We start from the raw sequence: 27,630 nt of genomic DNA on the forward strand, positions 1-27,630 counted from the left end.
ATCCCCACCCGGGAGGAAAGAGACCCACCTGAGGGTGTGAGGTCAGCCTGGGCGGCCGGCCCTGCCCGCACTCTCCCCATCCCGCCCAGCATGCTCTCCCCTGGGGTGTGGACACAACTTGTCCGCAGGCTTCTGACCCCACATCCACCTGGGCTTCCTTGAGGGAGACACACCCCGACAAACCCGCATCCACACACACAGGCAAAGGACCCGGTGTTTCCGGGTGGCATGGGAGAGGTGGCCTGGCCCGGCCTGGGGCTCCCCGTGTTACCTTTCTGTTTCTCCGGGCAAAGGGCCAGAGGCGTCTCGGGGGTGCCCTGAGCCAACGTCGACAGGGTGCCCACGCACACTGCCTGTGAGCTCTCCTGAGGCCCCGGCCTCTGGGCAGGGGCAAACAGCAGAACATCTCGGCAGCAAGTGATCTGGCTGGGGGCTCCTCTCCGCTCTCGAGGCCTGGATACCCGGGTTGCGGGTTCTGTTGGGTTCTGTTGCCGGCAGGTGACATCATTTCCTGGGGTTCGTGCTGAGGTCCCTTCCCCAAAACTTCCCAAGCGAATCCCTGGGTTTCTGACTGCTCGACCACCACCCTTAAGCCATGTGCAGGCACAGTGACACCCACCCAGCCCAGCCGACAGCCCTGGGGAGGCCTGGGTGCAGCCAGGGCCTGAGCTCCGAGGGCCCCGCTGCTCTCAGACCAGGCTCCTTCTTCTCATAAGTGGTGTGGCCCTGGACAAGCATATGCCCCTCAGGGTTTCCCCAGTCTCTCCATCTGCAGAGTGGCGGTCATTCTCCCATCTGCTTCCTAGGTCTGTCGGCCTACGAGCAGCTCCATGCCTTTCCACCTGGGGCCGATATCACGTGGAGCGTGTGCGCTGAGACTTCAGAAAGAAAGATTCCTTCCTGGGCTGACACAGCACAGAATGGGGCAGAACGAGGCCTGGATGTGCCGTGGTACCCAGGAAAAGGCACTCCCCCTCCTGACTGTTTTGAGACCCCGCATCCAAGTTGGAGGACCGAAAGGAAGACTCGAAGGTCTCCCTCTCTTATAGAAAAGAGTGGCCAACTTTCTGGTCCTCTGTTTCCATTGAGATTCTGTTCAAGTGTCCCAGCTCGGCTTCTGCGGGTGGCTGAGCTTCTAATGGCTCCCTGCGTTCTTGTCTTTTCCTCTCCAAACCTTCCGTCCTTTTCCCCCTTCTGGGGTGGATGGGCGCTGTCATTGCTTCTACCTTCGAGACAGATTGATGAAAAGTCTGGACCATCGACTCCTTTCCTCTCTTTGGTTCCGTGTCTCTCTCTGGCTGTGTCCCTCTCTTTTCCTTTCTCAATTCAGTCTGTGTCTTCCTCTTTCTCTCTCGTGTGTGGACGGATGGATGCTAGGAATGCACATGTATATGATTAGATGAGGGTTATGTTTTAGGGATAGGTTAGAGGGAGAGAAAGGCTTTAGGTCGGAGTTGGTCATGGGGGAAGGGTCAAGGGTGGTGGTGGTGTTTCTTGGAATCTGAGTGCTGTGCATTCTTCGTCTCTTTCCATATGAACCCCTTCTCAGATACACCACTTGCAAGGAGTCTCTCGTGTTCCGTTTCCTCTCTTTTGCATTTGTGAATGCTTAGCTTCTCTGTTGTGAAGAGGTTCCATTGGATGGAAACCCATTGGTGTACTTCGTGTACCTCTTTCCCTTACTTGAAGAGACCCATTTCTACCTCCGCCCAGCAAATGGCAAGGAGACTCTGATGTTAAGGAGCCTTTGACCTACGCTTCTTTCTAGCTATCTCATGACATCAGCCTTTAGGGTGAGGTTTTCCCCGATATTGAGGTGGTCTGAGATCAAAACCAACAGCGTTCTTCAGATGTAGCTGTCTGGTTTTCCCATGGACATGTATTGAAGAGGCTTTCTTGTTCCCATTTGGATATTCTCCCCTTCTGTGTCAGAGATGAGTTGAGCATGGATGCTGGGGTCTGTGTCTGGACCCTCAACTTTATTCCATCGATCTGGATCTGTGTGTGTTGTTGTATTCCCAATAGCATACTGTCCGGCTCCTGCTGCTGCTGCTGCGGCTAAGTCACTTCAGTCGTGTCTGACTCTGCGCGACCCCATGGCCTGCAGCCTACCAGGCTCCTCCGTCCAGGGCATTTTCCAGGCAAGAGTACTGGAGTGGGTCGCCATTGCCTTCTCCGATACTCTCCTGAGGATCCTAGTTTGGTCGTCTAATTTCCTTTCACACAACCTTGGATGTCCGTATCGGGGCTTTTTCGTCGGATTGTATTGACAATTTAGGCTCTTTTCTGTTTCCGTACCCCTTTTGCAATTCTTGGTTGGGTGCGAAAATGCATTGGCATTTTGGGAGGAATAGCATCGAAGCTGTGGATTGCCTTGTGGGGCTGGGATATCATTTTCCAAATAGGAATTCTTTCAAGCCCTGAGCACAGCTTCTCTTTCCAGGGATTGGTGTGGGCTTGATCTTCCTTCTTCCATCTCTCGCCGTTTTGTGAGAACAGGTCCTTCCTTCCCTTCTGGGTTAGATGGACCCGTGGGGATCACTTCAGTGAATGGCATTGTCAGTGGGGGTGATAATTCCCTTCTCATTGGAAGACTTTGCTGTGAGTATTAGAAATGCAAGTGATTTCTCTTCCCCTTCCTCCCTGTCCATCTCTCAGAGCCACCGGGAAACAGAGGCCTCACCCAGGGTCACACAGGCCTGAGGAGGTACAACTAGACTGTTGATTCTTCAGGCCCTCAGTGCTGGACATCATCCGGGATACTCTGTGTGTGTCTTCCTCAGTCTGGTGTCCCTTCAGACCTTTCCCTAGTTTTCACAGGCTTGTTGTGTTGGTGTTCTTTGTCTGTTTGGAGACACATCCTTGATAAGCTTTGTGTTTCCACTCATTCGTCTCGCGATGTATGACCTGTCTTTTGCTTTTGTACTGAGGTCTTTCCCACAGTAGATATCTTTGATTTTGCAAAGTCCACTGTATTCTCCTGGTTTTTTTTGTGGACTGCCTTTTAGTTTTGTGTGTGAAGACTCAAAGCACGTGTCCGGTTTCGGCTCATTGTTCCTCTAGATTTGTGACAAGTTTTCATGGAATGTTTGTCTAGGGATAACTGGAAGTGAACTCGGTGTAAGGTGTCAAGTCTCCATCTTCATTCATGTCATCCCCTGCAGTTTCCAATACCCTGTTCCTGAGTGGTATTGGAGACCTTGAGGGAAGTTTGCTTGCATTGGAGTTTGCGTTTCCACCTTGATTAACTTCACACTGTTCTGCCCTCAGGGACACTGTCAAGGGGGAGTGAGGAGCAGCCTGCACTTCCAGCAGTGACCACATGGTGGGGCGAGTGCTGCTCTCCCCTCTGGGAGCCCCAGGCCACAGGCATCCCAGTGAGGAGCCAGCTCTGTGCTCAGCTGAAAGGAGTTAGTCTCTCAGGAGCCTCTGAGCCCTTCCGTTTGGATCACCCAGGGTGGGCATTTACTGTGACAGAAAAAATTGCCCTGAATTCCATGGACGGAAGAGCCTGGCTGTGTAGAGATCGTGAGTTGCCGTGAATCAGACACAACTGAGGACACAAAAATTCAATAGATTAAAACACTTTTTGGGTGTGGGGGGGAGTAAAAGGGGGTGATGTGGGTTTTTTTGTCTTATAAAATAGCCAAGGGAAATCTAGTTTAAACCTAAATTCACATATATGGGATAGGTATAGCTCTCCGTCACCCTATTAAAAAAACTACTAAACTTTTTTGAAAGTTTATTTTGTAGCTTCCTTGAGCACTTCATTGTGAAGCTTTTTTTTTTTTTTTTCCTGTGACTTTGGCCTCATTAAAAAGTACGGTTTGCCTTTACTGGATAATTTTGTTCATTGGTTTCTTAGGGAATCTTGGTAATATTTGAGTTTCCTGGGGAGTATGGTCACATGACCTGGCCCTGGCCAATCGGTGCCTTCCACCTCCTTGGCCACTGTGATTGGCTCCGGACTGGGGCAGTGCCCAATCGGGGCCCAGGGCCGGGCCTCACGTTAGAAGCCAGGGGAAGAGGAGCTCTCGTCCTGCTGGGGTAGGGGAAGGGGTGGGGCCGGGGGAGGTCAGGCTCCATAAGTGGGAGGGGCGTGAGGTCCGCCTGCGGCAGTTGGTGACCTTCCTGCTCCCCTCAGGGCAGAGCCGCCGGCGTGAGAATGAGGGCGCTGCTGAGCCCAGGGACTGGGATGGCCTGTTGCTGCTGTGGTCCCAGAGCTCCACCCGAGACCTGAGGGAAGCCGTCTGCCCGTGAGTCCTCTCCCGCTTGTCTGTCAGCTTGTTTGAAACATGCTGGGTTTTCTGCCCAGCTGGCTAAGGGGAGTCCCTGGAAACGCAAGGGTGTGGGTTTTGGCAGACTTCAGGGAAGACATGCCAGATGAGCCTGGGAGACTCCAGCTTAATCTGGATTCAGGAGATATCTCCTCGGGCCAGCTAGTAATTGTAGGATAAGCCTAATGAGTCTTCACAGGATGAAGAGAGTAACGTGCCAAGGTAGCAATCGATGTCCTCATTCGAGAGGTTGAAGCTGGTGCTCAGAGAAGCGGGGAACTTGGCCAGAACAAGCAGGTGTGCACCCAGACAGAACCCCCAGATCCGGCCATTGGAGCTCAGGGAGGCCACTGGTGTGGCTTGTCCCTGTGGCAGGGGCCGAGGCATGCAGCCCACCCTGATTCCTGCGGGGGCCTGACTTGGGAAGTGCCATCTGGTAGCTTTGAGACTCACCAAACCAAATTGCACTGGAGAGAGGAAGGACACCTTCCTTCATCCACCCCCCACCCCCGCCGGATTCCCACATACCCTGACCCCTTTCTCTGGATTTCGGAGCCATTTCCAGAGTCCCGCTCATATGACCTCATTCGAAGTGCACTGTGGACGAGCTGCCATCTGCAGCTGCTACCACAGCAGCCAAGGGCTTTAGCTCCCGAGTACCTCCCTTCCTTTGGAACTTGGGGGCCCTCTACTCCCCACTTGCACACCACACACCTTTGCTGAGGATTGTGGGGACCCTCACTCAGTTTGCAGCACGTTGTAGCCATCCCTGTCCTCTCAATACCTCCCTTGAAACTCAGCTTGTGAGCTCCTTTGGAGCAGCGTGGCCCACCTGCAACACTGCAACGGAAGAGACACAGCTGACAGTGAAACAGCAGCTTAGATCTGACGGCCGGAAAGCTCTGTCAAAAGGGACCTCCCTCTTCACACCGTAGAGGCTCTAGGAGCCGCCAGGGTTTCGGAACCAGTGCTGGGGCCAAAAGGACTCCACAGCTGTTTTCCTTCCTGGGGAGGGTTCTGGCTCGAGTGGGAATGGCTCAAGTCTCCTAAGGTTCTGAAAGCCCACTGTGTGCAGATTCACGGTACACAGAGAGCAGAAGGTGGAGTCCTGTCCTGGAGGTGGTCACAGCTCACGGATGAGCCAGGCAGGCAGGCAGGCAGGGCATGAGAACACCTGAGCTGCCTTCATGAGTGAATGGTGTGGGGGCAGAGGAAGAGAAGCCGGTCTGCTCCCTCGTGTGGTGCCCAGGGCAGGTTGTCCCCAGAGGAATCCCTTACGACAGTGAGGACTATCACGGCTGTTTCCCAAGGGGTTCTGTCAGTGCGTGTCTTCCCCGGAGCGGTCAGGCCGTCTCTAAAATACACTGGCCATGGGCATTGCCTCTCCTTGGAACTTCCCATCTGTTTCTCTTTTTTATGGAACAGTGAATTTCTAGAGGGGTTCTGGGCCACAAGGATGTTGGGTCATTTTCTAGCCTTCTGTCATGAAGAATGCTTTCCTGGGCGTTGGGGAGGTTTGTTGTTCCAGCTCCCTTTCTTGGCTTCTTTTGGGAGCTGGTGCAACAAGAGGAGCTCAGCCTCTGCCTTCTGGCTGAGATGGCACCCTTCAAACAGCAATGCCTGCCTGGAGATAATGATGGCATTTGCCAAAAGGGCTTCGTTTGGCACATGGTATCTTGAAAGGACGTACAACGTCCTTTCAGCTATCAAAGGCTAGTTCAAAGGACATAAACATGAGAACTCTCCAGTGGAGTCTTACAGTAGGTGGAGCGTCCGAAAAAAACTCCTTCAGTCATTTCACTGAGAGTCATTGATTGGGGACACCAAGAATATAGGAAGGAATGCAGAAGGAAAAGATGAAATTGTGTTCAGGATCGGGCGGAGGGATGAACAGGGCGTGCTTGCCTTGAATCCAGGCTTTGTTGGGGGGTGGGGCATAAAGATGGAACGGGTCTGAAACTACAAAGTGGTGATGGTAACACAGTATCACCAGAGTTGCACAACAGTGTTCCCAAATTGCAACAATGATGAAAAAGTTTACTAATCCCAACTTAACCAACAAAAATACAGGAAACCATGCAAAAAAGAAAACATCACCAGAAAGGTGGAAACAAACCAAATGCAAAGCAGTTCGGGGGAAAGGAACTCCATGTCCCCTGGGGGCAGACCGAGTTGACGGCGTCCACGGTGAGCAGACAGGGATGGAGGCTGCAGAGCCGACCGCTCCCCTGGACGTGGTGTTTCCGGCAAGGGCTCTGGGTCTCTGTCCAGAGCGGGGGCTCGTTCTCCTGCAGGGGTGGGTGAGTCATCGTGGGCGTCTGGGTGTTGCGCGGGAGCCAGGGCAGCCTCTCCCTGCCGAGGCGGTGACTCCTCCTCTGCCTCGGGTTCTCCTGCCAAAGGCCGAGCAGGTTGAGGTGCACGTGGAGGTGGAGGTTCTGGCTGAGGGGGTGGGACATCAGTGCCTGGGGCTGGGGGTCCTGCAGGCACGGAGATCCGATCTGCCCGGTGTGCTGGCCAGTACCCAGCTGGCCTGGTGTCTCTGCGAGGGCAAGTCTCGGTTCTCCATCTGCCCTCGGTGGATCCCTGGGTCCTGCACCTGGAGCCACCACCTCTGTAGGGACAGGTCTGGGAAGTGGAGCCTGGTTCCAGTTGGAGGCCAGTGCTAGAGCTGTGGGAGAAGCATCGTTTGCCCGCAGGCCAGCCTTGGCATGTGCGTATCCCGGGACAGAAAGCTTCCAAGAGATTCCCAAAGAATACCCAGGGTCGGATGTCTTTTGGGACTGAAGTGTGCAAGATGGGGGGCGGGGGGTGTGAGGCCAGCGCTTGCTGCAGGCCCAGCAGCAGCTTTCGGGGACTCGTCCCTGTGTAGCTCAGCACCCCCTCCCCACACACTCCCGTACACCAGCCCCAGCGTCCTCACCTCTGTGCTCTGGCGTGCTGGGCTCCAGGTCCTCCTGCTGCCTCAGAGGCCGGGGTTCTCGGGACTCTGGGTCGGAGCCGGGTGTGCTGAGCTCCGTGGCAGCCTCAGACTGGGCCGCCGGGTGTATCCTGGGCGGTGTCTCGGCAGCAGGCCTTCCCCGCCTCCGCTTCGCCCCCGGTGGGGCTGATGCCTCCGTGGGCACGCTCACCTGGAGCCTGCACTGGGCCTCACGGGCGGGGGGGTGGTGCTCCGACCCCTCCCTCCGGGAGCTGGATGGGGTGTCCCCGTCCTCGGCCTCATCACGTGGGAAGCTCTGCAACGACAGTGACCGTCAGCCAGCCATGCTGGGAGTTTTCCGAGCTGGGCCTGGCCAGTGGAGCCGCTGCTTCGGCCTGCTCGAACTTCTCTGCCCAGAAGGGTCAGAGACGTGTGTCTGCTCAGATCCCCACCCGGGAGGAAAGAGACCCACCTGAGGGTGTGAGGTCAGCCTGGGCGGCCGGCCCTGCCCGCACTCTCCCCATCCCGCCCAGCATGCTCTCCCCTGGGGTGTGGACACAACTTGTCCGCAGGCTTCTGACCCCACATCCACCTGGGCTTCCTTGAGGGAGACACACCCCGACAAACCCGCATCCACACACACAGGCAAAGGACCCGGTGTTTCCGGGTGGCATGGGAGAGGTGGCCTGGCCCGGCCTGGGGCTCCCCGTGTTACCTTTCTGTTTCTCCGGGCAAAGGGCCAGAGGCGTCTCGGGGGTGCCCTGAGCCAACGTCGACAGGGTGCCCACGCACACTGCCTGTGAGCTCTCCTGAGGCCCCGGCCTCTGGGCAGGGGCAAACAGCAGAACATCTCGGCAGCAAGTGATCTGGCTGGGGGCTCCTCTCCGCTCTCGAGGCCTGGATACCCGGGTTGCGGGTTCTGTTGGGTTCTGTTGCCGGCAGGTGACATCATTTCCTGGGGTTCGTGCTGAGGTCCCTTCCCCAAAACTTCCCAAGGGAATCTCTGGGTTTCTGACTGCTCGACCACCACCCTTAAGCCATGTGCAGGCACAGTGACACCCACCCAGCCCAGCCGACAGCCCTGGGGAGGCCTGGGTGCAGCCAGGGCCTGAGCTCCGAGGGCCCCGCTGCTCTCAGACCAGGCTCCTTCTTCTCATAAGTGGTGTGGCCCTGGACAAGCATATGCTCCTCAGGGTTTCCCCAGTCTCTCCATCTGCAGATTGGCGGTCATTCTCCCATCTGCTTCCTAGGTCTGTCGGCCTACGAGCAGCTCCATGCCTTTCCACCTGGGGCCGATATCACGTGGAGCTTGTGCGCTGAGACTTCAGAAAGAAAGATTCCTTCCTGGGCTGACACAGCACAGAATGGGGCAGAACGAGGCCTGGATGTGCCGTGGTACCCAGGAAAAGGCACTCCCCCTCCTGACTGTTTTGAGACCCCGCATCCAAGTTGGAGGGCCGAAAGGAAGACTCGAAGGTCTCCCTCTCTTATAGAAAAGAGTGGCCAACTTTCTGGTCCTCTGTTTCCATTGAGATTCTGTTCAAGTGTCCCAGCTCGGCTTCTGCGGGTGGCTGAGCTTCTAATGGCTCCCTGCGTTCTTGTCTTTTCCTCTCCAAACCTTCCGTCCTTTTCCCCCTTCTGGGGTGGATGGGCGCTGTCATTGCTTCTACCTTCGAGACAGATTGATGAAAAGTCAGGCCATCGACTCCTTTCCTCTCTTTGGTTCCGTGTCTCTCTCTGGCTGTGTCCCTCTCTTTTCCTTTCTCAATTCAGTCTGTGTCTTCCTCTTTCTCTCTCGTGTGTGGACGGATGGATGCTAGGAATGCACATGTATATGATTAGATGAGGGTTATGTTTTAGGGATAGGTTAGAGGGAGAGAAAGGCTTTAGGTCGGAGTTGGTCATGGGGGAAGGGTCAAGGGTGGTGGTGGTGTTTCTTGGAATCTGAGTGCTGTGCATTCTTCGTCTCTTTCCATATGAACCCCTTCTCAGATACACCACTTGCAAGGAGTCTCTCGTGTTCCGTTTCCTCTCTTTTGCATTTGTGAATGCTTAGCTTCTCTGTTGTGAAGAGGTTCCATTGGATGGAAACCCATTGGTGTACTTCGTGTACCTCTTTCCCTTACTTGAAGAGACCCATTTCTACCTCCGCCCAGCAAATGGCAAGGAGACTCTGATGTTAAGGAGCCTTTGACCTACGCTTCTTTCTAGCTATCTGATGACATCAGCCTTTAGGGTGAGGTTTTCCCCGATATTGAGGTGGTCTGAGATCAAAACCAATAGCGTTCTTCAGATGTAGCTGTCTGGTTTTCCCATGGACATGTATTGAAGAGGCTTTCTTGTTCCCATTTGGATATTCTCCCCTTCTGTGTCAGAGATGAGTTGAGCATGGATGCTGGGGTCTGTGTCTGGACCCTCAACTTTATTCCATCGATCTGGATCTGTGTGTGTTGTTGTATTCCCAATAGCATACTGTCCGGCTCCTGCTGCTGCTGCTGCGGCTAAGTCACTTCAGTCGTGTCTGACTCTGCGCGACCCCATGGCCTGCAGCCTACCAGGCTCCTCCGTCCAGGGCATTTTCCAGGCAAGAGTACTGGAGTGGGTCGCCATTGCCTTCTCCGATACTCTCCTGAGGATCCTAGTTTGGTCGTCTAATTTCCTTTCACACAACCTTGGATGTCCGTATCGGGGCTTTTTCGTCGGATTGTATTGACAATTTAGGCTCTTTTCTGTTTCCGTACCCCTTTTGCAATTCTTGGTTGGGTGCGAAAATGCATTGGCATTTTGGGAGGAATAGCATCGAAGCTGTGGATTGCCTTGTGGGGCTGGGATATCATTTTCCAAATAGGAATTCTTTCAAGCCCTGAGCACAGCTTCTCTTTCCAGGGATTGGTGTGGGCTTGATCTTCCTTCTTCCATCTCTCGCCGTTTTGTGAGAACAGGTCCTTCCTTCCCTTCTGGGTTAGATGGACCCGTGGGGATCACTTCAGTGAATGGCATTGTCAGTGGGGGTGATAATTCCCTTCTCATTGGAAGACTTTGCTGTGAGTATTAGAAATGCAAGTGATTTCTCTTCCCCTTCCTCCCTGTCCATCTCTCAGAGCCACCGGGAAACAGAGGCCTCACCCAGGGTCACACAGGCCTGAGGAGGTACAACTAGACTGTTGATTCTTCAGGCCCTCAGTGCTGGACATCATCCGGGATACTCTGTGTGTGTCTTCCTCAGTCTGGTGTCCCTTCAGACCTTTCCCTAGTTTTCACAGGCTTGTTGTGTTGGTGTTCTTTGTCTGTTTGGAGACACATCCTTGATAAGCTTTGTGTTTCCACTCATTCGTCTCGCGATGTATGACCTGTCTTTTGCTTTTGTACTGAGGTCTTTCCCACAGTAGATATCTTTGATTTTGCAAAGTCCACTGTATTCTCCTGGTTTTTTTTGTGGACTGCCTTTTAGTTTTGTGTGTGAAGACTCAAAGCACGTGTCCGGTTTCGGCTCATTGTTCCTCTAGATTTGTGACAAGTTTTCATGGAATGTTTGTCTAGGGATAACTGAAAGTGAACTCGGGGTAAGGTGTCAAGTCTCCATCTTCATTCATGTCATCCCCTGCAGTTTCCAATACCCTGTTCCTGAGTGGTATTGGAGACCTTGAGGGAAGTTTGCTTGCATTGGAGTTTGCGTTTCCACCTTGATTAACTTCACACTGTTCTGCCCTCAGGGACACTGTCAAGGGGGAGTGAGGAGCAGCCTGCACTTCCAGCAGTGACCACACGGTGGGGCGAGTGCTGCTCTCCCCTCTGGGAGCCCCAGGCCACAGGCATCCCAGTGAGGAGCCAGCTCTGTGCTCAGCTGAAAGGAGTTAGTCTCTCAGGAGCCTCTGAGCCCTTCCGTTTGGATCACCCAGGGTGGGCATTTACTGTGACAGAAAAAATTGCCCTGAATTCCATGGACGGAAGAGCCTGGCTGTGTAGAGATCGTGAGTTGCCGTGAATCAGACACAACTGAGGACACAAAAATTCAATAGATTAAACACTTTTTGGGTGTGGGGGGGAGTAAAAGGGGGTGATGTGGGTTTTTTTGTCTTATAAAATAGCCAAGGGAAATCTAGTTTAAACCTCAATTCACATATATGGGATAGGTATAGCTCTCCGTCACCCTACTAAAAAAACTACTAAACTTTTTTGAAAGTTTATTTTGTAGCTTCCTTGAGCACTTCATTGTGAAGCTTTTTTTTTTTTTTTTCTGTGACTTTGGCCTCATTAAAAAGTACGGTTTGCCTTTACTGGATAATTTTGTTCATTGGTTTCTTAGGGAATCTTGGTAATATTTGAGTTTCCTGGGGAGTATGGTCACATGACCTGGCCCTGGCCAATCGGTGCCTTCCACCTCCTTGGCCACTGTGATTGGCTCCGGACTGGGGCAGTGCCCAATCGGGGCCCAGGGCCGGGCCTCACGTTAGAAGCCAGGGGAAGAGGAGCTCTCGTCCTGCTGGGGTAGGGGAAGGGGTGGGGCCGGGGGAGGTCAGGCTCCATAAGTGGGAGGGGCGTGAGGTCCGCCTGCGGCAGTTGGTGACCTTCCTGCTCCCCTCAGGGCAGAGCCGCCGGCGTGAGAATGAGGGCGCTGCTGAGCCCAGGGACTGGGATGGCCTGTTGCTGCTGTGGTCCCAGAGCTCCACCCGAGACCTGAGGGAAGCCGTCTGCCCGTGAGTCCTCTCCCGCTTGTCTGTCAGCTTGTTTGAAACATGCTGGGTTTTCTGCCCAGCTGGCTAAGGGGAGTCCCTGGAAATGCAAGGGTGTGGGTTTTGGCAGACTTCAGGGAAGACATGCCAGATGAGCCTGGGAGACTCCAGCTTAATCTGGATTCAGGAGATATCTCCTCGGGCCAGCTAGTAATTGTAGGATAAGCCTAATGAGTCTTCACAGGATGAAGAGAGTAACGTGCCAAGGTAGCAATCGATGTCCTCATTCGAGAGGTTGAAGCTGGTGCTCAGAGAAGCGGGGAACTTGGCCAGAACAAGCAGGTGTGCACCCAGACAGAACCCCCAGATCCGGCCATTGGAGCTCAGGGAGGCCACTGGTGTGGCTTGTCCCTGTGGCAGGGGCCGAGGCATGCAGCCCACCCTGATTCCTGCGGGGGCCTGACTTGGGAAGTGCCATCTGGTAGCTTTGAGACTCACCAAACCAAATTGCACTGGAGAGAGGAAGGACACCTTCCTTCATCCACCCCCCACCCCCGCCGGATTCCCACATACCCTGACCCCTTTCTCTGGATTTCGGAGCCATTTCCAGAGTCCCGCTCATATGACCTCATTCGAAGTGCACTGTGGACGAGCTGCCATCTGCAGCTGCTACCACAGCAGCCAAGGGCTTTAGCTCCCGAGTACCTCCCTTCCTTTGGAACTTGGGGGCCCTCTACTCCCCACTTGCACACCACACACCTTTGCTGAGGATTGTGGGGACCCTCACTCAGTTTGCAGCACGTTGTAGCCATCCCTGTCCTCTCAATACCTCCCTTGAAACTCAGCTTGTGAGCTCCTTTGGAGCAGCGTGGCCCACCTGCAACACTGCAACGGAAGAGACACAGCTGACAGTGAAACAGCAGCTTAGATCTGACGGCCGGAAAGCTCTGTCAAAAGGGACCTCCCTCTTCACACCGTAGAGGCTCTAGGAGCCGCCAGGGTTTCGGAACCAGTGCTGGGGCCAAAAGGACTCCACAGCTGTTTTCCTTCCTGGGGAGGGTTCTGGCTCGAGTGGGAATGGCTCAAGTCTCCTAAGGTTCTGAAAGCCCACTGTGTGCAGATTCACGGTACACAGAGAGCAGAAGGTGGAGTCCTGTCCTGGAGGTGGTCACAGCTCACGGATGAGCCAGGCAGGCAGGCAGGCAGGGCATGAGAACACCTGAGCTGCCTTCATGAGTGAATGGTGTGGGGGCAGAGGAAGAGAAGCCGGTCTGCTCCCTCGTGTGGTGCCCAGGGCAGGTTGTCCCCAGAGGAATCCCTTACGACAGTGAGGACTATCACGGCTGTTTCCCAAGGGGTTCTGTCAGTGCGTGTCTTCCCCGGAGCGGTCAGGCCGTCTCTAAAATACACTGGCCATGGGCATTGCCTCTCCTTGGAACTTCCCATCTGTTTCTCTTTTTTATGGAACAGTGAATTTCTAGAGGGGTTCTGGGCCACAAGGATGTTGGGTCATTTTCTAGCCTTCTGTCATGAAGAATGCTTTCCTGGGCGTTGGGGTGGTTTGTTGTTCCAGCTCCCTTTCTTGGCTTCTTTTGGGAGCTGGTGCAACAAGAGGAGCTCAGCCTCTGCCTTCTGGCTGAGATGGCACCCTTCAAACAGCAATGCCTGCCTGGAGATAATGATGGCATTTGCCAAAAGGGCTTCGTTTGGCACATGGTATCTTGAAAGGACGTACAACGTCCTTTCGGCTATCAAAGGCTAGTTCAAAGGACATAAACATGAGAACTCTCCAGTGGAGTCTTACAGTAGGTGGAGCGTCCGAAAAAAACTCCTTCAGTCATTTCACTGAGAGTCATTGATTGGGGACACCAAGAATATAGGAAGGAATGCAGAAGGAAAAGATGAAATTGTGTTCAGGATCGGGCGGAGGGATGAACAGGGCGTGCTTGCCTTGAATCCAGGCTTTGTTGGGGGGTGGGGCATAAAGATGGAACGGGTCTGAAACTACAAAGTGGTGATGGTAACACAGTATCACCAGAGTTGCACAACAGTGTTCCCAAATTGCAACAATGATGAAAAAGTTTACTAATCCCAACTTAACCAACAAAAATACAGGAAACCACGCAAAAAAGAAAACATCACCAGAAAGGTGGAAACAAACCAAATGCAAAGCAGTTCGGGGGAAAGGAACTCCATGTCCCCTGGGGGCAGACCGAGTTGACGGCGTCCACGGTGAGCAGACAGGGATGGAGGCTGCAGAGCCGACCGCTCCCCTGGACGTGGTGTTTCCGGCAAGGGCTCTGGGTCTCTGTCCAGAGCGGGGGCTCGTTCTCCTGCAGGGGTGGGTGAGTCATCGTGGGCGTCTGGGTGTTGCGCGGGAGCCAGGGCAGCCTCTCCCTGCCGAGGCGGTGACTCCTCCTCTGCCTCGGGTTCTCCTGCCAAAGGCCGAGCAGGTTGAGGTGCACGTGGAGGTGGAGGTTCTGGCTGAGGGGGTGGGACATCAGTGCCTGGGGCTGGGGGTCCTGCAAGCACGGAGATCCGATCTGCCCGGTGTGCTGGCCAGTACCCAGCTGGCCTGGTGTCTCTGCGAGGGCAAGTCTCGGTTCTCCATCTGCCCTCGGTGGATCCCTGGGTCCTGCACCTGGAGCCACCACCTCTGTAGGGACAGGTCTGGGAAGTGGAGCCTGGTTCCAGTTGGAGGCCAGTGCTAGAGCTGTGGGAGAAGCATCGTTTGCCCGCAGGCCAGCCTTGGCATGTGCGTATCCCGGGACAGAAAGCTTCCAAGAGATTCCCAAAGAATACCCAGGGTCGGATGTCTTTTGGGACTGAAGTGTGCAAGATGGGGGGCGGGGGGTGTGAGGCCAGCGCTTGCTGCAGGCCCAGCAGCAGCTTTCGGGGACTCGTCCCTGTGTAGCTCAGCACCCCCTCCCCACACACTCCCGTACACCAGCCCCAGCGTCCTCACCTCTGTGCTCTGGCGTGCTGGGCTCCAGGTCCTCCTGCTGCCTCAGAGGCCGGGGTTCTCGGGACTCTGGGTCGGAGCCGGGTGTGCTGAGCTCCGTGGCAGCCTCAGACTGGGCCGCCGGGTGTATCCTGGGCGGTGTCTCGGCAGCAGGCCTTCCCCGCCTCCGCTTCGCCCCCGGTGGGGCTGATGCCTCCGTGGGCACGCTCACCTGGAGCCTGCACTGGGCCTCACGGGCGGGGGGGTGGTGCTCCGACCCCTCCCTCCGGGAGCTGGATGGGGTGTCCCCGTCCTCGGCCTCATCACGTGGGAAGCTCTGCAACGACAGTGACCGTCAGCCAGCCATGCTGGGAGTTTTCCGAGCTGGGCCTGGCCAGTGGAGCCGCTGCTTCGGCCTGCTCGAACTTCTCTGCCCAGAAGGGTCAGAGACGTGTGTCTGCTCAGATCCCCACCCGGGAGGAAAGAGACCCACCTGAGGGTGTGAGGTCAGCCTGGGCGGCCGGCCCTGCCCGCACTCTCCCCATCCCGCCCAGCATGCTCTCCCCTGGGGTGTGGACACAACTTGTCCGCAGGCTTCTGACCCCACATCCACCTGGGCTTCCTTGAGGGAGACACACCCCGAGAAACCCGCATCCACACACACAGGCAAAGGACCCGGTGTTTCCGGGTGGCATGGGAGAGGTGGCCTGGCCCGGCCTGGGGCTCCCCGTGTTACCTTTCTGTTTCTCCGGGCAAAGGGCCAGAGGCGTCTCGGGGGTGCCCTGAGCCAACGTCGACAGGGTGCCCACGCACACTGCCTGTGAGCTCTCCTGAGGCCCCGGCCTCTGGGCAGGGGCAAACAGCAGAACATCTCGGCAGCAAGTGATCTGGCTGGGGGCTCCTCTCCGCTCTCGAGGCCTGGATACCCGGGTTGCGGGTTCTGTTGGGTTCTGTTGCCGGCAGGTGACATCATTTCCTGGGGTTCGTGCTGAGGTCCCTTCCCCAAAACTTCCCAAGGGAATCTCTGGGTTTCTGACTGCTCGACCACCACCCTTAAGCCATGTGCAGGCACAGTGACACCCACCCAGCCCAGCCGACAGCCCTGGGGAGGCCTGGGTGCAGCCAGGGCCTGAGCTCCGAGGGCCCCGCTGCTCTCAGACCAGGCTCCTTCTTCTCATAAGTGGTGTGGCCCTGGACAAGCATATGCTCCTCAGGGTTTCCCCAGTCTCTCCATCTGCAGATTGGCGGTCATTCTCCCATCTGCTTCCTAGGTCTGTCGGCCTACGAGCAGCTCCATGCCTTTCCACCTGGGGCCGATATCACGTGGAGCTTGTGCGCTGAGACTTCAGAAAGAAAGATTCCTTCCTGGGCTGACACAGCACAGAATGGGGCAGAACGAGGCCTGGATGTGCCGTGGTACCCAGGAAAAGGCACTCCCCCTCCTGACTGTTTTGAGACCCCGCATCCAAGTTGGAGGACCGAAAGGAAGACTCGAAGGTCTCCCTCTCTTATAGAAAAGAGTGGCCAACTTTCTGGTCCTCTGTTTCCATTGAGATTCTGTTCAAGTGTCCCAGCTCGGCTTCTGCGGGTGGCTGAGCTTCTAATGGCTCCCTGCGTTCTTGTCTTTTCCTCTCCAAACCTTCCGTCCTTTTCCCCCTTCTGGGGTGGATGGGCGCTGTCATTGCTTCTACCTTCGAGACAGATTGATGAAAAGTCAGGCCATCGACTCCTTTCCTCTCTTTGGTTCCGTGTCTCTCTCTGGCTGTGTCCCTCTCTTTTCCTTTCTCAATTCAGTCTGTGTCTTCCTCTTTCTCTCTCGTGTGTGGACGGATGGATGCTAGGAATGCACATGTATATGATTAGATGAGGGTTATGTTTTAGGGATAGGTTAGAGGGAGAGAAAGGCTTTAGGTCGGAGTTGGTCATGGGGGAAGGGTCAAGGGTGGTGGTGGTGTTTCTTGGAATCTGAGTGCTGTGCATTCTTCGTCTCTTTCCATATGAACCCCTTCTCAGATACACCACTTGCAAGGAGTCTCTCGTGTTCCGTTTCCTCTCTTTTGCATTTGTGAATGCTTAGCTTCTCTGTTGTGAAGAGGTTCCATTGGATGGAAACCCATTGGTGTACTTCGTGTACCTCTTTCCCTTACTTGAAGAGACCCATTTCTACCTCCGCCCAGCAAATGGCAAGGAGACTCTGATGTTAAGGAGCCTTTGACCTACGCTTCTTTCTAGCTATCTGATGACATCAGCCTTTAGGGTGAGGTTTTCCCCGATATTGAGGTGGTCTGAGATCAAAACCAATAGCGTTCTTCAGATGTAGCTGTCTGGTTTTCCCATGGACATGTATTGAAGAGGCTTTCTTGTTCCCATTTGGATATTCTCCCCTTCTGTGTCAGAGATGAGTTGAGCATGGATGCTGGGGTCTGTGTCTGGACCCTCAACTTTATTCCATCGATCTGGATCTGTGTGTGTTGTTGTATTCCCAATAGCATACTGTCCGGCTCCTGCTGCTGCTGCTGCGGCTAAGTCACTTCAGTCGTGTCTGACTCTGCGCGACCCCATGGCCTGCAGCCTACCAGGCTCCTCCGTCCAGGGCATTTTCCAGGCAAGAGTACTGGAGTGGGTCGCCATTGCCTTCTCCGATACTCTCCTGAGGATCCTAGTTTGGTCGTCTAATTTCCTTTCACACAACCTTGGATGTCCGTATCGGGGCTTTTTCGTCGGATTGTATTGACAATTTAGGCTCTTTTCTGTTTCCGTACCCCTTTTGCAATTCTTGGTTGGGTGCGAAAATGCATTGGCATTTTGGGAGGAATAGCATCGAAGCTGTGGATTGCCTTGTGGGGCTGGGATATCATTTTCCAAATAGGAATTCTTTCAAGCCCTGAGCACAGCTTCTCTTTCCAGGGATTGGTGTGGGCTTGATCTTCCTTCTTCCATCTCTCGCCGTTTTGTGAGAACAGGTCCTTCCTTCCCTTCTGGGTTAGATGGACCCGTGGGGATCACTTCAGTGAATGGCATTGTCAGTGGGGGTGATAATTCCCTTCTCATTGGAAGACTTTGCTGTGAGTATTAGAAATGCAAGTGATTTCTCTTCCCCTTCCTCCCTGTCCTTCTCTCAGAGCCACCGGGAAACAGAGGCCTCACCCAGGGTCACACAGGCCTGAGGAGGTACAACTAGACTGTTGATTCTTCAGGCCCTCAGTGCTGGACATCATCCGGGATACTCTGTGTGTGTCTTCCTCAGTCTGGTGTCCCTTCAGACCTTTCCCTAGTTTTCACAGGCTTGTTGTGTTGGTGTTCTTTGTCTGTTTGGAGACACATCCTTGATAAGCTTTGTGTTTCCACTCATTCGTCTCGCGATGTATGACCTGTCTTTTGCTTTTGTACTGAGGTCTTTCCCACAGTAGATATCTTTGATTTTGCAAAGTCCACTGTATTCTCCTGGTTTTTTTTGTGGACTGCCTTTTAGTTTTGTGTGTGAAGACTCAAAGCACGTGTCCGGTTTCGGCTCATTGTTCCTCTAGATTTGTGACAAGTTTTCATGGAATGTTTGTCTAGGGATAACTGGAAGTGAACTCGGTGTAAGGTGTCAAGTCTCCATCTTCATTCATGTCATCCCCTGCAGTTTCCAATACCCTGTTCCTGAGTGGTATTGGAGACCTTGAGGGAAGTTTGCTTGCATTGGAGTTTGCGTTTCCACCTTGATTAACTTCACACTGTTCTGCCCTCAGGGACACTGTCAAGGGGGAGTGAGGAGCAGCCTGCACTTCCAGGAGTGACCACACGGTGGGGCGAGTGCTGCTCTCCCCTCTGGGAGCCCCAGGCCACAGGCATCCCAGTGAGGAGCCAGCTCTGTGCTCAGCTGAAAGGAGTTAGTCTCTCAGGAGCCTCTGAGCCCTTCCGTTTGGATCACCCAGGGTGGGCATTTACTGTGACAGAAAAAATTGCCCTGAATTCCATGGACGGAAGAGCCTGGCTGTGTAGAGATCGTGAGTTGCCGTGAATCAGACACAACTGAGGACACAAAAATTCAATAGATTAAACACTTTTTGGGTGTGGGGGGGAGTAAAAGGGGGTGATGTGGGTTTTTTTGTCTTATAAAATAGCCAAGGGAAATCTAGTTTAAACCTCAATTCACATATATGGGATAGGTATAGCTCTCCGTCACCCTACTAAAAAAACTACTAAACTTTTTTGAAAGTTTATTTTGTAGCTTCCTTGAGCACTTCATTGTGAAGCTTTTTTTTTTTTTTTCTGTGACTTTGGCCTCATTAGAAAGTACGGTTTGCCTTTACTGGATAATTTTGTTCATTGGTTTCTTAGGGAATCTTGGTAATATTTGAGTTTCCTGGGGAGTATGGTCACATGACCTGGCCCTGGCCAATCGGTGCCTTCCACCTCCTTGGCCACTGTGATTGGCTCCGGACTGGGGCAGTGCCCAATCGGGGCCCAGGGCCGGGCCTCACGTTAGAAGCCAGGGGAAGAGGAGCTCTCGTCCTGCTGGGGTAGGGGAAGGGGTGGGGCCGGGGGAGGTCAGGCTCCATAAGTGGGAGGGGCGTGAGGTCCGCCTGCGGCAGTTGGTGACCTTCCTGCTCCCCTCAGGGCAGAGCCGCCGGCGTGAGAATGAGGGCGCTGCTGAGCCCAGGGACTGGGATGGCCTGTTGCTGCTGTGGTCCCAGAGCTCCACCCGAGACCTGAGGGAAGCCGTCTGCCCGTGAGTCCTCTCCCGCTTGTCTGTCAGCTTGTTTGAAACATGCTGGGTTTTCTGCCCAGCTGGCTAAGGGGAGTCCCTGGAAATGCAAGGGTGTGGGTTTTGGCAGACTTCAGGGAAGACATGCCAGATGAGCCTGGGAGACTCCAGCTTAATCTGGATTCAGGAGATATCTCCTCGGGCCAGCTAGTAATTGTAGGATAAGCCTAATGAGTCTTCACAGGATGAAGAGAGTAACGTGCCAAGGTAGCAATCGATGTCCTCATTCGAGAGGTTGAAGCTGGTGCTCAGAGAAGCGGGGAACTTGGCCAGAACAAGCAGGTGTGCACCCAGACAGAACCCCCAGATCCGGCCATTGGAGCTCAGGGAGGCCACTGGTGTGGCTTGTCCCTGTGGCAGGGGCCGAGGCATGCAGCCCACCCTGATTCCTGCGGGGGCCTGACTTGGGAAGTGCCATCTGGTAGCTTTGAGACTCACCAAACCAAATTGCACTGGAGAGAGGAAGGACACCTTCCTTCATCCACCCCCCACCCCCGCCGGATTCCCACATACCCTGACCCCTTTCTCTGGATTTCGGAGCCATTTCCAGAGTCCCGCTCATATGACCTCATTCGAAGTGCACTGTGGACGAGCTGCCATCTGCAGCTGCTACCACAGCAGCCAAGGGCTTTAGCTCCCGAGTACCTCCCTTCCTTTGGAACTTGGGGGCCCTCTACTCCCCACTTGCACACCACACACCTTTGCTGAGGATTGTGGGGACCCTCACTCAGTTTGCAGCACGTTGTAGCCATCCCTGTCCTCTCAATACCTCCCTTGAAACTCAGCTTGTGAGCTCCTTTGGAGCAGCGTGGCCCACCTGCAACACTGCAACGGAAGAGACACAGCTGAGAGTGAAACAGCAGCTTAGATCTGACGGCCGGAAAGCTCTGTCAAAAGGGACCTCCCTCTTCACACCGTAGAGGCTCTAGGAGCCGCCAGGGTTTCGGAACCAGTGCTGGGGCCAAAAGGACTCCACAGCTGTTTTCCTTCCTGGGGAGGGTTCTGGCTCGAGTGGGAATGGCTCAAGTCTCCTAAGGTTCTGAAAGCCCACTGTGTGCAGATTCACGGTACACAGAGAGCAGAAGGTGGAGTCCTGTCCTGGAGGTGGTCACAGCTCACGGATGAGCCAGGCAGGCAGGCAGGCAGGGCATGAGAACACCTGAGCTGCCTTCATGAGTGAATGGTGTGGGGGCAGAGGAAGAGAAGCCGGTCTGCTCCCTCGTGTGGTGCCCAGGGCAGGTTGTCCCCAGAGGAATCCCTTACGACAGTGAGGACTATCACGGCTGTTTCCCAAGGGGTTCTGTCAGTGCGTGTCTTCCCCGGAGCGGTCAGGCCGTCTCTAAAATACACTGGCCATGGGCATTGCCTCTCCTTGGAACTTCCCATCTGTTTCTCTTTTTTATGGAACAGTGAATTTCTAGAGGGGTTCTGGGCCACAAGGATGTTGGGTCATTTTCTAGCCTTCTGTCATGAAGAATGCTTTCCTGGGCGTTGGGGTGGTTTGTTGTTCCAGCTCCCTTTCTTGGCTTCTTTTGGGAGCTGGTGCAACAAGAGGAGCTCAGCCTCTGCCTTCTGGCTGAGATGGCACCCTTCAAACAGCAATGCCTGCCTGGAGATAATGATGGCATTTGCCAAAAGGGCTTCGTTTGGCACATGGTATCTTGAAAGGACGTACAACGTCCTTTCGGCTATCAAAGGCTAGTTCAAAGGACATAAACATGAGAACTCTCCAGTGGAGTCTTACAGTAGGTGGAGCGTCCGAAAAAAACTCCTTCAGTCATTTCACTGAGAGTCATTGATTGGGGACACCAAGAATATAGGAAGGAATGCAGAAGGAAAAGATGAAATTGTGTTCAGGATCGGGCGGAGGGATGAACAGGGCGTGCTTGCCTTGAATCCAGGCTTTGTTGGGGGGTGGGGCATAAAGATGGAACGGGTCTGAAACTACAAAGTGGTGATGGTAACACAGTATCACCAGAGTTGCACAACAGTGTTCCCAAATTGCAACAATGATGAAAAAGTTTACTAATCCCAACTTAACCAACAAAAATACAGGAAACCATGCAAAAAAGAAAACATCACCAGAAAGGTGGAAACAAACCAAATGCAAAGCAGTTCGGGGGAAAGGAACTCCATGTCCCCTGGGGGCAGACCGAGTTGACGGCGTCCACGGTGAGCAGACAGGGATGGAGGCTGCAGAGCCGACCGCTCCCCTGGACGTGGTGTTTCCGGCAAGGGCTCTGGGTCTCTGTCCAGAGCGGGGGCTCGTTCTCCTGCAGGGGTGGGTGAGTCATCGTGGGCGTCTGGGTGTTGCGCGGGAGCCAGGGCAGGCTCTCCCTGCCGAGGCGGTGACTCCTCCTCTGCCTCGGGTTCTCCTGCCAAAGGCCGAGCAGGTTGAGGTGCACGTGGAGGTGGAGGTTCTGGCTGAGGGGGTGGGACATCAGTGCCTGGGGCTGGGGGTCCTGCAGGCACGGAGATCCGATCTGTCCGGTGTGCTGGCCAGTACCCAGCTGGCCTGGTGTCTCTGCGAGGGCAAGTCTCGGTTCTCCATCTGCCCTCGGTGGATCCCTGGGTCCTGCACCTGGAGCCACCACCTCTGTAGGGACAGGTCTGGGAAGTGGAGCCTGGTTCCAGTTGGAGGCCAGTGCTACAGCTGTGGGAGAAGCATCGTTTGCCCGCAGGCCAGCCTTGGCATGTGCGTATCCCGGGACAGAAAGCTTCCAAGAGATTCCCAAAGAATACCCAGGGTCGGATGTCTTTTGGGACTGAAGTGTGCAAGATGGGGGGCGGGGGGTGTGAGGCCAGCGCTTGCTGCAGGCCCAGCAGCAGCTTTCGGGGACTCGTCCCTGTGTAGCTCAGCACCCCCTCCCCACACACTCCCGTACACCAGCCCCAGCGTCCTCACCTCTGTGCTCTGGCGTGCTGGGCTCCAGGTCCTCCTGCTGCCTCAGAGGCAGGGGTTCTCGGGACTCTGGGTCGGAGCCGGGTGTGCTGAGCTCCGTGGCAGCCTCAGACTGGGCCGCCGGGTGTATCCTGGGCGGTGTCTCGGCAGCAGGCCTTCCCCGCCTCCGCTTCGCCCCCGGTGGGGCTGATGCCTCCGTGGGCACGCTCACCTGGAGCCTGCACTGGGCCTCACGGGCGGGGGGGTGGTGCTCCGACCCCTCCCTCCGGGAGCTGGATGGGGTGTCCCCGTCCTCGGCCTCATCACGTGGGAAGCTCTGCAACGACAGTGACCGTCAGCCAGCCATGCTGGGAGTTTTCCGAGCTGGGCCTGGCCAGTGGAGCCGCTGCTTCGGCCTGCTCGAACTTCTCTGCCCAGAAGGGTCAGAGACGTGTGTCTGCTCAGATCCCCACCCGGGAGGAAAGAGACCCACCTGAGGGTGTGAGGTCAGCCTGGGCGGCCGGCCCTGCCCGCACTCTCCCCATCCCGCCCAGCATGCTCTCCCCTGGGGTGTGGACACAACTTGTCCGCAGGCTTCTGACCCCACATCCACCTGGGCTTCCTTGAGGGAGACACACCCCGACAAACCCGCATCCACACACACAGGCAAAGGACCCGGTGTTTCCGGGTGGCATGGGAGAGGTGGCCTGGCCCGGCCTGGGGCTCCCCGTGTTACCTTTCTGTTTCTCCGGGCAAAGGGCCAGAGGCGTCTCGGGGGTGCCCTGAGCCAACGTCGACAGGGTGCCCACGCACACTGCCTGTGAGCTCTCCTGAGGCCCCGGCCTCTGGGCAGGGGCAAACAGCAGAACATCTCGGCAGCAAGTGATCTGGCTGGGGGCTCCTCTCCGCTCTCGAGGCCTGGATACCCGGGTTGCGGGTTCTGTTGGGTTCTGTTGCCGGCAGGTGACATCATTTCCTGGGGTTCGTGCTGAGGTCCCTTCCCCAAAACTTCCCAAGGGAATCTCTGGGTTTCTGACTGCTCGACCACCACCCTTAAGCCATGTGCAGGCACAGTGACACCCACCCAGCCCAGCCGACAGCCCTGGGGAGGCCTGGGTGCAGCCAGGGCCTGAGCTCCGAGGGCCCCGCTGCTCTCAGACCAGGCTCCTTCTTCTCATAAGTGGTGTGGCCCTGGACAAGCATATGCTCCTCAGGGTTTCCCCAGTCTCTCCATCTGCAGATTGGTGGTCATTCTCCCATCTGCTTCCTAGGTCTGTCGGCCTACGAGCAGCTCCATGCCTTTCCACCTGGGGCCGATATCACGTGGAGCGTGTGCGCTGAGACTTCAGAAAGAAAGATTCCTTCCTGGGCTGACACAGCACAGAATGGGGCAGAACGAGGCCTGGATGTGCCGTGGTACCCAGGAAAAGGCACTCCCCCTCCTGACTGTTTTGAGACCCCGCATCCAAGTTGGAGGACCGAAAGGAAGACTCGAAGGTCTCCCTCTCTTATAGAAAAGAGTGGCCAACTTTCTGGTCCTCTGTTTCCATTGAGATTCTGTTCAAGTGTCCCAGCTCGGCTTCTGCGGGTGGCTGAGCTTCTAATGGCTCCCTGCGTTCTTGTCTTTTCCTCTCCAAACCTTCCGTCCTTTTCCCCCTTCTGGGGTGGATGGGCGCTGTCATTGCTTCTACCTTCGAGACAGATTGATGAAAAGTCAGGCCATCGACTCCTTTCCTCTCTTTGGTTCCGTGTCTCTCTCTGGCTGTGTCCCTCTCTTTTCCTTTCTCAATTCAGTCTGTGTCTTCCTCTTTCTCTCTCGTGTGTGGACGGATGGATGCTAGGAATGCACATGTATATGATTAGATGAGGGTTATGTTTTAGGGATAGGTTAGAGGGAGAGAAAGGCTTTAGGTTGGAGTTTGTCATGGGGGAAGGGTCAAGGGTGGTGGTGGTGTTTCTTGGAATCTGAGTGCTGTGCATTCTTCGTCTCTTTCCATATGAACCCCTTCTCAGATACACCACTTGCAAGGAGTCTCTCGTGTTCCGTTTCCTCTCTTTTGCATTTGTGAATGCTTAGCTTCTCTGTTGTGAAGAGGTTCCATTGGATGGAAACCCATTGGTGTACTTCGTGTACCTCTTTCCCTTACTTGAAGAGACCCATTTCTACCTCCGCCCAGCAAATGGCAAGGAGACTCTGATGTTAAGGAGCCTTTGACCTACGCTTCTTTCTAGCTATCTGATGACATCAGCCTTTAGGGTGAGGTTTTCCCCGATATTGAGGTGGTCTGAGATCAAAACCAATAGCGTTCTTCAGATGTAGCTGTCTGGTTTTCCCATGGACATGTATTGAAGAGGCTTTCTTGTTCCCATTTGGATATTCTCCCCTTCTGTGTCAGAGATGAGTTGAGCATGGATGCTGGGGTCTGTGTCTGGACCCTCAACTTTATTCCATCGATCTGGATCTGTGTGTGTTGTTGTATTCCCAATAGCATACTGTCCGGCTCCTGCTGCTGCTGCTGCGGCTAAGTCACTTCAGTCGTGTCTGACTCTGCGCGACCCCATGGCCTGCAGCCTACCAGGCTCCTCCGTCCAGGGCATTTTCCAGGCAAGAGTACTGGAGTGGGTCGCCATTGCCTTCTCCGATACTCTCCTGAGGATCCTAGTTTGGTCGTCTAATTTCCTTTCACACAACCTTGGATGTCCGTATCGGGGCTTTTTCGTCGGATTGTATTGACAATTTAGGCTCTTTTCTGTTTCCGTACCCCTTTTGCAATTCTTGGTTGGGTGCGAAAATGCATTGGCATTTTGGGAGGAATAGCATCGAAGCTGTGGATTGCCTTGTGGGGCTGGGATATCATTTTCTAAATAGGAATTCTTTCAAGCCTTGAGCACAGCTTCTCTTTCCAGGGATTGGTGTGGGCTTGATCTTCCTTCTTCCATCTCTCGCCGTTTTGTGAGAACAGGTCCTTCCTTCCCTTCTGGGTTAGATGGACCCGTGGGGATCACTTCAGTGAATGGCATTGTCAGTGGGGGTGATAATTTCCTTCTCATTGGAAGACTTTGCTGTGAGTATTAGAAATGCAAGTGATTTCTCTTCCCCTTCCTCCCTGTCCATCTCTCAGAGCCACCGGGAAACAGAGGCCTCACCCAGGGTCACACAGGCCTGAGGAGGTACAACTAGACTGTTGATTCTTCAGGCCCTCAGTGCTGGACATCATCCGGGATACTCTGTGTGTGTCTTCCTCAGTCTGGTGTCCCTTCAGACCTTTCCCTAGTTTTCACAGGCTTGTTGTGTTGGTGTTCTTTGTCTGTTTGGAGACACATCCTTGATAAGCTTTGTGTTTCCACTCATTCGTCTCGCGATGTATGACCTGTCTTTTGCTTTTGTACTGAGGTCTTTCCCACAGAAGATATCTTTGATTTTGCAAAGTCCACTGTATTCTCCTGGTTTTTTTGTGGACTGCCTTTTAGTTTTGTGTGTGAAGACTCAAAGCACGTGTCCGGTTTCGGCTCATTGTTCCTCTAGATTTGTGACAAGTTTTCATGGAATGTTTGTCTAGGGATAACTGGAAGTGAACTCGGTGTAAGGTGTCAAGTCTCCATCTCCATTCATGTCATCCCCTGCAGTTTCCAATACCCTGTTCCTGAGTGGTATTGGAGACCTTGAGGGAAGTTTGCTTGCATTGGAGTTTGCGTTTCCACCTTGATTAACTTCACACTGTTCTGCCCTCAGGGACACTGTCAAGGGGGAGTGAGGAGCAGCCTGCACTTCCAGCAGTGACCACACTGTGGGGCGAGTGCTGCTCTCCCCTCTGGGAGCCCCAGGCCACAGGCATCCCAGTGAGGAGCCAGCTCTGTGCTCAGCTGAAAGGAGTTAGTCTCTCAGGAGCCTCTGAGCCCTTCCGTTTGGATCACCCAGGGTGGGCATTTACTGTGACAGAAAAAATTGCCCTGAATTCCATGGACGGAAGAGCCTGGCTGTGTAGAGATCGTGAGTTGCCGTGAATCAGACACAACTGAGGACACAAAAATTCAATAGATTAAAACACTTTTTGGGTGTGGGGGGGAGTGAAAGGGGGTGATGTGGGTTTTTTTGTCTTATAAAATAGCCAAGGGAAATCTAGTTTAAACCTAAATTCACATATATGGGATAGGTATAGCTCTCCGTCACCCTATTAAAAAAACTACTAAACTTTTCTGAAAGTTTATTTTGCAGCTTCCTTGAGCACTTCATTGTGAAGCTTTTTTTTTTTTTTCTGTGACTTTGGCCTCATTAAAAAGTACGGTTTGCCTTTACTGGATAATTTTGTTCATTGGTTTCTTAGGGAATCTTGGTAATATTTGAGTTTCCTGGGGAGTATGGTCACATGACCTGGCCCTGGCCAATCGGTGCCTTCCACCTCCTTGGCCACTGTGATTGGCTCCGGACTGGGGCAGTGCCCAATCGGGGCCCAGGGCCGGGCCTCACGTTAGAAGCCAGGGGAAGAGGAGCTCTCGTCCTGCTGGGGTAGGGGAAGGGGTGGGGCCGGGGGAGGTCAGGCTCCATAAGTGGGATGGGCGTGAGGTCTGCCTGCGGCAGTTGGTGACCTTCCTGCTCCCCTCAGGGCAGAGCCGCCGGCGTGAGAATGAGGGCGCTGCTGAGCCCAGGGACTGGGATGGCCTGTTGCTGCTGTGGTCCCAGAGCTCCACCCGAGACCTGAGGGAAGCCGTCTGCCCGTGAGTCCTCTCCCGCTTGTCTGTCAGCTTGTTTGAAACATGCTGGGTTTTCTGCCCAGCTGGCTAAGGGGAGTCCCTGGAAATGCAAGGGTGTGGGTTTTGGCAGACTTCAGGGAAGACATGCCAGATGAGCCTGGGAGACTCCAGCTTAATCTGGATTCAGGAGATATCTCCTCTGGCCAGCTAGTAATTGTAGGATAAGCCTAATGAGTCTTCACAGGATGAAGAGAGTAACGTGCCAAGGTAGCAATCGATGTCCTCATTCGAGAGGTTGAAGCTGGTGCTCAGAGAAGCGGGGAACTTGGCCAGAACAAGCAGGTGTGCACCCAGACAGAACCCCCAGATCTGGCCATTGGAGCTCAGGGAGGCCACTGGTGTGGCTTGTCCCTGTGGCAGGGGCCGAGGCATGCAGCCCACCCTGATTCCTGCGGGGGCCTGACTTGGGAAGTGCCGTCTGATAGCTTTGAGACTC

At 54.5% G+C, this 27,630-nt stretch overlaps 4 protein-coding genes across 10 annotated transcripts in view; 1 reads left to right on the top strand and 3 right to left on the bottom strand.

Moving 5' to 3' along the window:
- The window catches only part of LOC145517344 (uncharacterized), a 325,418-nt gene that overhangs the window by 296,128 nt on the left and 1,660 nt on the right, over window positions 1-27,630 (top strand). The window contains exons 3-12 of one of the 7 annotated variants that reach the window (XR_014061963.1): window positions 3,271-3,528; window positions 4,145-4,256; window positions 10,908-11,165; window positions 11,780-11,891; window positions 16,080-16,305; window positions 18,543-18,800; window positions 19,414-19,525; window positions 23,714-23,939; window positions 26,176-26,433; window positions 27,047-27,158. The gene's annotated coding sequence lies outside the window, so the exon portion shown is untranslated. Of the gene's footprint in view, window positions 1-3,270; window positions 3,529-4,056; window positions 4,257-10,907; window positions 11,166-11,687; window positions 11,892-16,079; window positions 16,306-17,449; window positions 18,801-19,413; window positions 19,526-19,745; window positions 19,844-23,713; window positions 23,940-26,175; window positions 26,434-27,046; window positions 27,159-27,378; window positions 27,477-27,630 lie in introns of those variants that run through there. The other 6 variants (XR_014061976.1, XR_014061970.1, XR_014061962.1 and 3 more) reach the window with 6 other exon arrangements.
- Window positions 6,297-8,080, bottom strand: LOC145517337 (uncharacterized). Its single transcript, XM_081519617.1, has 3 exons — window positions 7,910-8,080; window positions 7,198-7,510; window positions 6,297-6,945 (listed from the first exon to the last, which is right to left on the bottom strand). Exons 1-3 carry the CDS (start codon window positions 8,042-8,044, stop codon window positions 6,371-6,373), a joined length of 1,023 nt encoding a protein of 340 aa, XP_081375743.1. The 5' UTR covers window positions 8,045-8,080; the 3' UTR covers window positions 6,297-6,370.
- LOC145518973 (uncharacterized) lies at window positions 13,932-15,679 on the bottom strand. Its single transcript, XM_081524237.1, has 3 exons — window positions 15,545-15,679; window positions 14,833-15,145; window positions 13,932-14,580 (listed from the first exon to the last, which is right to left on the bottom strand). The coding sequence occupies exons 1-3, from the start codon at window positions 15,677-15,679 to the stop codon at window positions 14,006-14,008; spliced, it is 1,023 nt and encodes a 340-aa protein (XP_081380363.1). The 3' UTR covers window positions 13,932-14,005.
- On the bottom strand, window positions 21,555-23,349 carry LOC145517338 (uncharacterized). The gene is made up of 3 exons (XM_081519618.1): window positions 23,179-23,349; window positions 22,467-22,779; window positions 21,555-22,214 (listed from the first exon to the last, which is right to left on the bottom strand). Exons 1-3 carry the CDS (start codon window positions 23,311-23,313, stop codon window positions 21,640-21,642), a joined length of 1,023 nt encoding a protein of 340 aa, XP_081375744.1. The 5' UTR covers window positions 23,314-23,349; the 3' UTR covers window positions 21,555-21,639.

This window comes from Giraffa tippelskirchi, chromosome 8 (genome assembly GCF_054371585.1).
Source record: "Giraffa tippelskirchi isolate mGirTip1 chromosome 8, T2T-mGirTip1v1.2.pri, whole genome shotgun sequence".
NCBI classification, from domain to species: domain Eukaryota; kingdom Metazoa; phylum Chordata; class Mammalia; order Artiodactyla; family Giraffidae; genus Giraffa; species Giraffa tippelskirchi.

Coding starts and splice junctions, on each gene's coding strand:
- LOC145517337 (XM_081519617.1), bottom strand. CDS start 8,044: ATGTTCTGCTGTTTGCCCCTGCCCAGAGGCCGGGGCCTCAGGAGAGCT. Junction 7,511..7,909: donor TTGCCCGGAGAAACAGAAAG/GTAACACGGGGA, acceptor CTGTCGTTGCAG/AGCTTCCCACGTGATGAGGC. Junction 6,946..7,197: donor CAGCACGCCAGAGCACAGAG/GTGAGGACGCTG, acceptor CTTCTCCCACAG/CTCTAGCACTGGCCTCCAAC.
- LOC145518973 (XM_081524237.1), bottom strand. CDS start 15,679: ATGTTCTGCTGTTTGCCCCTGCCCAGAGGCCGGGGCCTCAGGAGAGCT. Junction 15,146..15,544: donor TTGCCCGGAGAAACAGAAAG/GTAACACGGGGA, acceptor CTGTCGTTGCAG/AGCTTCCCACGTGATGAGGC. Junction 14,581..14,832: donor CAGCACGCCAGAGCACAGAG/GTGAGGACGCTG, acceptor CTTCTCCCACAG/CTCTAGCACTGGCCTCCAAC.
- LOC145517338 (XM_081519618.1), bottom strand. CDS start 23,313: ATGTTCTGCTGTTTGCCCCTGCCCAGAGGCCGGGGCCTCAGGAGAGCT. Junction 22,780..23,178: donor TTGCCCGGAGAAACAGAAAG/GTAACACGGGGA, acceptor CTGTCGTTGCAG/AGCTTCCCACGTGATGAGGC. Junction 22,215..22,466: donor CAGCACGCCAGAGCACAGAG/GTGAGGACGCTG, acceptor CTTCTCCCACAG/CTGTAGCACTGGCCTCCAAC.